At 33.8% G+C, this 9,183-nt stretch overlaps 2 protein-coding genes across 2 annotated transcripts; one reads left to right on the forward strand and one right to left on the reverse strand.

Moving 5' to 3' along the window:
- Positions 1–780: 780 nt before the first annotated feature.
- LOC133780163 (uncharacterized) lies at positions 781–2,530 on the reverse strand. The gene is made up of 4 exons (XM_062220035.1): positions 2,449–2,530; positions 2,261–2,360; positions 1,531–1,621; positions 781–1,452 (listed from the first exon to the last, which is right to left on the reverse strand). The coding sequence occupies exons 1-4, from the start codon at positions 2,528–2,530 to the stop codon at positions 1,201–1,203; spliced, it is 525 nt and encodes a 174-aa protein (XP_062076019.1). The 3' UTR covers positions 781–1,200.
- Positions 2,531–4,280: 1,750 nt separating this feature from the next.
- On the forward strand, positions 4,281–8,768 carry LOC133778529 (disease resistance protein RPV1-like). Its single transcript, XM_062218487.1, has 4 exons — positions 4,281–5,516; positions 5,661–6,071; positions 6,223–7,833; positions 7,981–8,768. The coding sequence occupies exons 1-4, from the start codon at positions 4,476–4,478 to the stop codon at positions 8,566–8,568; spliced, it is 3,651 nt and encodes a 1,216-aa protein (XP_062074471.1). The 5' UTR covers positions 4,281–4,475; the 3' UTR covers positions 8,569–8,768.
- The last annotated feature ends 415 nt before the right edge of the window (positions 8,769–9,183 follow it).

The raw sequence follows: 9,183 nt of genomic DNA on the forward strand, positions 1-9,183 counted from the left end.
TATGAAACATTATTATTGAAAATAAAATTAATTAATAAATAAGTACATAATACTAAATACTATCTATATTTTTTTGACAAAATAATACAATTTGTTTTACTTTCCATAAAATGTAGTATTTTTATTTAACCATACCATAAATATTATAATTAATTATAATAGGTAGTGCTTACAAAAAAAATCAGTATTGAATAATTTTCCATAAATAAATATATAAAGATTTTGGGTTTTGCAGGTGTTGAGTACTTTGCTGTTCCCATAAAGAATGAATTGAATTAATAATACTCTGGCTAATTCTTCTTAGTTGTGTTATAATGCTATTTAAATGGTTTAAGTTCAGTATTTTAATATTATGAAACGAGGGTAAGTCTTTTCTTCTTGTAACCACAACAAAAATCACTTTTAGGGCGGGACATGTCATTTAAATGCTAATGGTGTACATTAGGGACGACTAATAGGTAGCTCCTAATATTTGCACCTGTGGCATAACTTTAGTGAATGTGTCGTCACTGATATGTCACTAGTCGCCTTTGATGGGGCGACAATGTCGCTCCTAATACCATTTTATTTATAAAAAATAATAAAATAAAATAATCAATTAAAATTTAAATTATTGATTAACATTTAAATTATTAATTAAATTTTAAATCATTAAAAACAAATATATTAAAAATAAAAATATTATATTAAATATTCAAATTAGTTCATTAAGATAACAATTATCCATATTGTTAATGCATTAAGATAACAAATATCCATATTGTTAATATAATGTAACAATAAAATAAACCTAGCCTCCTGAATTAGTTGTCTCGTCCTCCATATAGTCTTCTTATTGTGGTTGTGGTGGCTGCGACAACGGCATCGACCAGGGATATTGAAGAGGTGATGTGGACGATCCTGCTCCATACATGTAGGGATACGACGGTTGTGACGATGGTGGAACTGGGCACGAATAAGGTGATGGTGTTTCTCTGTACATGTATGGAGTTGCCACGGTTGAGACGGTGCTACCCCGTACATGTAATATTGTCGCTATCAGAAATAGGCTGGGGCTGGGGCTGGAGCTGGAGGTTGAGAAGAAGAAGCTCCATAAATATTGTCGCTATCAGGCATAGTCGGCATCTGAATGTTTGGTGGATGAAATGAAGGTGAAAAAAATGAGACAAGAAATTGACTTGGTCAGTCAAATTCTTTAGCTTATTCTCCAAATTTTCTATCTTTTTTGATGAACATTAAGGAGAGGCTTGAGACTCGCTGAAGTGAGAGCGCTGGGTAGATGATGACCCCGACCCCTTCAATTTGCTGCCCAACTCTTCGCTCGTGTCCACGCCTTTGTCCCAATACTTTTTGTAGCACCTCCACTTGACCAACTATTGTCGAACCATCATCATTGGAAGTGGCACCAGATGCTTGTTGAGTTTGTAACTCAAAATCAACCTTCAATGTTTCCTATTTTTCAAAAAACATTAGAGACACTAAAAATAAAATATAACTCTATGAATATTAAAAAGCATAATTCAAACTTACATAATCTTGGCGAACATCGTCTTTCACAAAATCATTTGTTGTGTTTCTTCTAGTGGTATTCCTTCCATGACTCAATAAGGTTCGAGTTTGCCTAAAAAATATAACTCAAATGTTAGAGAACATATAATTTAAAAGAAAATAAGTTTGATAACATTTTAACTTTCACTTACTCTTTCGTGACGGGTGGCCGCCAACGATTTTGTACTCTGCGTTGTAGAATACTTTTGTTTCTTCCGATTTTCCTTGTTCTTTAGGGAGCGCGCAATAAATTTCAAACTTGTAAATAACTGACAGATATGCTTGCACTCCTCCTTGTTAACATCCTTGGTTAGGTTGTCTAGAATCTTGTACCAATCCTTTGGTTGTTTGTAGTATTTCTCAAAGTGCTCATGTCTTATTGTTTTCCTATCATGGTATCAGTCTTTCATCTCTCAATCGATACCATCTATACACTTTAAGAAATCCTCGCGACCCTCTATTTGATAATACCACTAAATTAAAAAAAATACACATATTAATAATATAGATATATATATATACTATATTAAAGACACATTTAAAAAAATTATTTAATATTTTTTTTACCTAGATCATGCCAAGGACTTGGTCCTTGTATTGTTCAGGCACTGATTCCCATGAATCGAAATATCCGGGAACTTTTGTTTTAATTTGGGTGCCCATGAGGCAGACAAAAGCAGCGTGCTCGCCCCCAACAACCTTGTACGTTCACGGGCAAAATCTTACTTTCAGTGGTTTTCCAGTTTTACGTCGCACCTCATCTAAATCTTTTCCAATAGCTACGCCACGACCCTTTCTCTTAGTTGGGATTCCTGTATTCTTTTTATTAACAATACAAATAATATTAGTATATACTAGATAAACATATTTGAGTGAATAAAAGAAAAAAAATTATCTGACTCCCATGAAGTCGGGAAGTGGGATTCGGTGGAGGTTCACAGCCAGCGTCTGCACCGTGAGCTTTAGTCACATCTACTGACATCGGCTAACACGACAGTAATTTAACCTATCTATTTTAATATTTAATTCTTATTTATAATTAATTTTAGTGAGTATTATTTTAATTCATTAGGTACTTTGAAACACGCTATTAAAAATGAATTTTTTATTTCTCAATATGTAAAAATTTCGGCAGCACCTCTCTATGGTTCTCATAAGTGTGCAGACTAAAATAAGTCTGCCCACTTGCGAGAACAAATAATGAGACATATACTGAAATCTCTACTAACGAAACAATAAAATGAGTAATAGATCAAATTATAGGTACACAACAAATCCAAACTATCCATGCAGACACATACCGTCCTGGATAATTTGGAGAAACATATTTAAGAATCTTTATTGACTTAGCCTCTCCAAACCGGTCTAAGGATTTTTGTGATTAAAAATAATTAAGAAAAAAAAATTACTAGATGATAATATATAAAACTTCTATCCTATCTTTGGTGATCAAATTTTATTACCAAAGAAAAGCAACAACAATGAAATATGTTTTAACACTAGCTGTTTTATGATGTCTTATAAAATCTTATGATACCATAAAAAAATTATGATGTTTTATAAGCTCTTATTTTAATTAATTTAACCAATAGTAATTTGTTTTGTTGTTCATTTATTATTTTCTTAATTAGTTTTTTTAATTATCAAACTTTTTAATATATTTTGCAATTACTAAATTTGTTAATATTAAATTAAATTATAAAATTTTAATTTATTTTTAAATTATTTATCTAATTTTTTGATTTATTTTTAAATTACTAAATTTGTTGATATTAAATTAAATTAAATTATATATTTTTAATTTATTTTAAAATTATTAAATTTGTTAATATTAAATTCAATTATTTATCTAATGTTTTAATTTATTCTTTAATTAATTTTTTTTAATTCTAATTGTTCAAAGTTTTATTTATTATATTATTATTTATTTAGTCCTCTATCTCTACCAAAATTTCGGAAGCATAATATTTATATTTTAACATATTCAAAAAATTTAAAACCCCACAAATAACACTCAGAAAATTCCCAAAATTTCACAATATACATATTATTAACCAAATTCAAATCCTATTCATTTTTAATAACAAATTTTTCTAAACTACACCAAAATCAGTAAATACAAACAAATTTTTTTTGCTGTAAACAACACCTAGAATGAAACTATTTAGCCAAATGAAAAATCATAAATCATGACAAAGCCAATGACAAAGGAAGAACCTTCACATCTCTAAAACTTATTTCATACACAAAGAATCACTTAAAACCATTACAAATAACAAATGAGATGCCTGAGATCAACACTACATTCCCATTTCAGATCCTAAAAAAGAACATAATCAGCATCATATGCCCAAAATAAAGAGAGAGAATTCCCACCTCTCTCATCAACAACATATTGACCCCAACTGTACAACCATAGCCCCTTGGGTCATCGTCCCTTGGTCAAACGCCTACAACCAAAAAAAAATAGAGAGCGATTAATACTGAGAAAAAAGAAAGAGATGTGAGACACCAGAGGCCAACCTAGGGGAAAAAGAAAAAGAAAACTTACCCATAGCCCTTTCGGTCTGTGCTCTTCGAGATAATGGATAGAGCATCATCACCGTGCTCGTCAAGACAGGGTGCGACGGAGAGATTTTTGAGGGTGAAGGGGAGAGTGAGGCAAAGGGGAGAGTGTAATATGTTATCTTTTCTAAGGAACCTTTAGGAGGAGATATAAAACCCACAACAAAAATTGATGCATGTCAAGGGATTATATATGGACCGTGCTATAAATTATGTTGTGATATCGCCCTAGTTCTCTTGTACAATAATTAATCTACTTGTATTAATTAATTGACATTATTGACAGGAATGATTCAGAAGAAGTGGGACCGAAAATTCAACAAATAGTCGAAGTTGTATTGCGAGCAATCAGCAAGACACCAATGGGTTTGGCTCCATACATTGTTGGACATGATTCCCGCATTGAAGAACTCATGAAGCTGTTAGAAGTTAAATCCAATGGCGTCCGAGTTTTGGGAATGCATGGTATGGGTGGGGTTGGCAAGACAACTCTTGCCAAAGCTCTTTTTAATAAACTGGTTGGCCACTTTGAGTTACATAGTTTCATATCAAATGTGAGAGAGGTTCCAGATACTCTCCAAGGACAAATATCTCTTCAAAGCAAGCTCATTGATGATCTTTCTGGCCGCAAAACCCCTCATGTAAGTGACCTTAGGGAAGGTCACACTGCAATCAAAATGGTAGTAAATGAAAAGCGGGTTCTTGTAGTTCTTGACGATGTTGATAATGTTAGCCACCTACACGCTCTAATGTCCAAAAAAGATGTGTTTTATGATGGGAGTCGGATTATAATTACAACAAGAGATATAACAGTGTTAGAAGGTCTTGTGGATTTGGAGTATGAGGTCAAAGTCTTGGATCAACTTTCGGCATTGGAACTCTTCAGTTATCACGCACAAGGAAGAAAGAAGCCACGAAATAATTTTGAGAATCTGTCCAATCAAATCGTGTCTTTAACTGGGCATTTACCATTGGCCTTGGAAGTAATTGGTTCTCTGTTGTTTGATAAGAGGACAATTAAGGAGTGGGATGATGCTACTAGGAAATTGAAGGAGATTCGTCCTGATAATCTTCAGGGTGTATTGGAGGTAAGTTACAATGCGCTAGACGAGGAAGAGAAGTGTATATTCCTAGATATTTCATGCCTATTTGTGAATATGGTTATGGATAGAGATTATGCAATTGATGTATTGAAGGGGTGTGGTTTTGACGCTGAGATAGCAATCTCCAAACTCACAGCAAAATCACTCATTAAAATTACGCAAGACAACACTTTGTGGGTGCATGACCAGCTTAGGGATATGGGACGACACATTGTTAAGCATGAAAATCTCACTGATCCTTGCACGCGTAGTAGACTCTGGGATCGTGATGCGATCATGACTGTTTTACTTGATGATAAGGTACGATTATGATTAATATTATTTCAAACACATACGTATATGAAATGGTTTTATTGGCGTGCAATATTTGGTTGCTTCTTTTGCATTATTTGTTTCACTTCCAGAGGTGCTAATGCATATTTTTGCATGTTTAATTAACAACAGCGAACAAAAAATACACAAGGAATTGTCTTAGACTTCAAGAGGAAAAGCTTAGTGAAGGATGTTCCTGGTGGAAGAATATCGTGGTACAACTTCAGAAGTAACCCCTCTTTTACTAATGCAATTACTTATATAAAAGAAAAATTCAAAGACTACGAGCAAGATCAAGCTGAGAAGAAGAGAGAGGTCACACTTTTAACTAAACCCTTTGAAACAATGGTTAATCTTAGACTACTCCAAACAAATTACGTAAATCTTGAGGGAGAGCTTAAGTTCCCTGTGAGCCTAAAATGGCTACAGTGGAAAGGGTGTCCTTTGGAATATCTCCCATGTGGATTTTGTGCACGGGGACTTTCCGTTCTTGACCTTTCGGATGGCAAAATCAAAAGAGTCTGGGCATGGTACTCCAAAAACGTATGTGACTCCCTTCTTGCCATCATGCCTTACATTATATGCTATTACTGTAGTTATCTAACCTTTATTTTCTCCCTTTTTTCTTTCTTTTGGTTCTAATTTTCTGAATCTATATCATCTAATATATTATTTTTTAATATGTTTTTCTCAGATGGCCGACAATGTAAAGGTATTGAACCTTCGTGGATGCTTTAACTTGGTTGCTATTCCCAATTTATCGAAGAATAAGAAGTTGGAAAAACTTGTTCTTAGCAATTGTGTTAGCTTGACTAAGATTGATGAATATATAGGGAATATGAGCACATTGATTCACTTGAACCTAAGAGATTGTACAAATCTTATTAAACTTCCAACCGATGTCTCGGGCTTAAAGCAGCTTCAAAATCTTATCCTCTCTGGTTGCTCAAAATTGAAAGAGTTGCCTAAAAACTTAAATAGCCTGAAATCTTTGAAGGAACTTCTAGTGGATGGCACTGCAATAGACAAACTTCCTGAATCTATCTTTGGCTTAACACAACTTGAAAAGCTCAGCTTAAATCGTTGTAGAAATTTAAAGAGATTACCCCAATGCATAGGATGTTTGCGTTCTTTGAAAGATTTATCCCTTAATGAAACTGGGTTGGATGAATTGCCTGATTGCATTGGATCTTTAGAAAACCTTGAGATTCTAAGTGTCATGTGGTGTGTATCGCTATCTGTACTTCCTGATTCTATTGGTGAACTCAAATTGTTAAATAAACTTCGAATTTTGGGAAGTCCAATCAAAGAACTGCCCATTTGTGTTGGTACATTACCAAATCTGAAGCAGTTATCATTGGGGAAGGGTCAATTCTTAAGTACGTTGCCTTATTCAATTGGAAGACTAAATTCTCTTGTTGAGCTTGATATAGATGAGACATCAATCACACATTTACCTGATGAGATTGGAACAATGCAAGCACTAAAGAAGCTAAGCTTGATGAAATGTAGATCTCTCAGATCAGTACCAGAGTCCATTGGCAGCATTTTGTCTCTAACTACTTTGACTATAACTGAAGCTGAAATCACAGAGCTACCGGAGTCAATAGGTATGTTGGATAACCTCACAATGATACGACTTACTAATTGTAGGAAGCTCCTCAAGCTTCCAGCTTTAATTGGGAATTTGAAGTTCTTGTATCGTTTACTAATGGAGGATACTGCAGTGACTGAATTGCCTGATAGCTTTGGGATGCTCTCAAGCTTAATAGTATTACGCATTGCAAAGAAGCCTCAAGTTGTTGGAGTATGTGAGAATAATGAACCAGACACATCAATGATTTGCAGTTCACAAGAGGCACGTTTCTTTCCGCCTTCATTCTCAAATCTATCCTCACTATGTGAATTGGATGCTCGTGCTAGGAATATTTCAGGTAAAATTCCTGATGATTTTGAGAAGTTGACATCATTAGAAAGTCTAAATCTTGGGCACAATAATTTCTCCAGCCTTCCTTCTAGCTTAAAACGCCTTTCATATCTCAAGGAACTTCTTTTGCCTCATTGCAATAAACTAAGGTCCCTCCCTCCACTACCTTCAAGTTTGCGTTTGGTGAATTGTGCACAGTGCATTTCCTTGGAATATATTTCTGATATCTCAAATTTGGAAAGTTTAGAGGAACTGAATCTTACAAATTGTGACAAAGTAGAGGATATTCCTGGCCTTGAATGCCTGAAGTCCTTGAGGAGGTTGTACATGAATTGCTGTAACAATTGTTCGTCAGTAGCAAAGAAAAGACTTGCTAAGGTTCTCTTTCCCTCTCTCTTGTTTCATATATAGTATCCTATATTTAAAACTTTTATAAGAATAGCAATATAAAAAATATATATGAAACCATTATTCATGGTTTGATGCATGGTTATTTATGAAAATATTATTCATGGTTCGATGCAGGGTTGGTTGAGGAATATAAGGAATCTTAGCATGCCTGGAAGCAAAATTCCAAATTGGTTTTCTCAAGATGTGGTTACATTCTCAGAATGCAAAAACCGTCCCATCAAAGGTATAACTATAGGCGTTGTTGTTTCTCTCAACCTTGAAATTCAAGATGACACGATACACCTTCATCCAACAATAGCTGACATAGAAGCAAGGATCCTCAAACAAGACTATCCTATATTCACCACAGTTTTGCACTTGGGAGGAGTACCAAAAAGGAGTGAAGATCAACTTCACTTATGTCGTTTTTCAGATAATCATCCATTAGTTACTCTCATGAAAACTGGCTATAAGTTACTTGTTACAATGAGAGATCAACCCATCATGAAAGGAGTTGAGCTAAAAAAGTGGGGGATTTGTTTTGTTTATGAAGATGAAGATGATTATGAGGGAAATGAAGAATATTTAAGCAGAATTGGCCAAGAATCCATTTCTGAAAAGCTAGCCAAGTTCTTCAACACCTATGATGAAGATGACAATGTTTTTGAATTGGGCATAAGTTCAAGAGACTTACACAGCACCACAAACAACGACTTCGTCTAATGCAAAGCATCTTTTTCCCAGCTCTTTCTTTTCTACTTGTTGGGTTCAGTAGGTTTTACTTGCACATAGAATGAACCTACAATTATTATTAGTTTGTCAATTTTTCATATGAATTAAAAGCCTTTGTTAACTATTGCTCCTAATCATCACTAAAACTATTATCATTTATTGTAATTATTTCATTAGTATAATTTTATGAGAAAATACCATTTTGGCCCCTATATTTTTTCTAAATATACAATTGGTCCCATTTTGTAAAATGACAATTTCGGACCTGTGTTTTACAAGATGAATCAAAATAGTATCATACACCCAATTTGTTTTTAAAATATATTCAATTATAAGATCAATTCTTAAGTCGTTGGACATGAGATGAGTTTACTGTAGCGGAGAAGGTAGTCAAGAAACTGAGAATGAAATATTATATTTGAAAATATTTTGACCAATCTAGGGTATATGGTATTATTTTGATGCATTTTGTAAAACATAAGGTTTGAATTGTCCACTACTACAAAAATGTTTTTTTCTGTGGTTTTTTCCTTAATACACTGCGACTTTTGGGAGTACTAAAAACCGTAGTGTTTACGACCGCAAAGAAAAGTAATAAAAAAACTG

Source organism: Humulus lupulus, chromosome 5, assembly GCF_963169125.1.
Source record: "Humulus lupulus chromosome 5, drHumLupu1.1, whole genome shotgun sequence".
Taxonomy (NCBI): domain Eukaryota; kingdom Viridiplantae; phylum Streptophyta; class Magnoliopsida; order Rosales; family Cannabaceae; genus Humulus; species Humulus lupulus.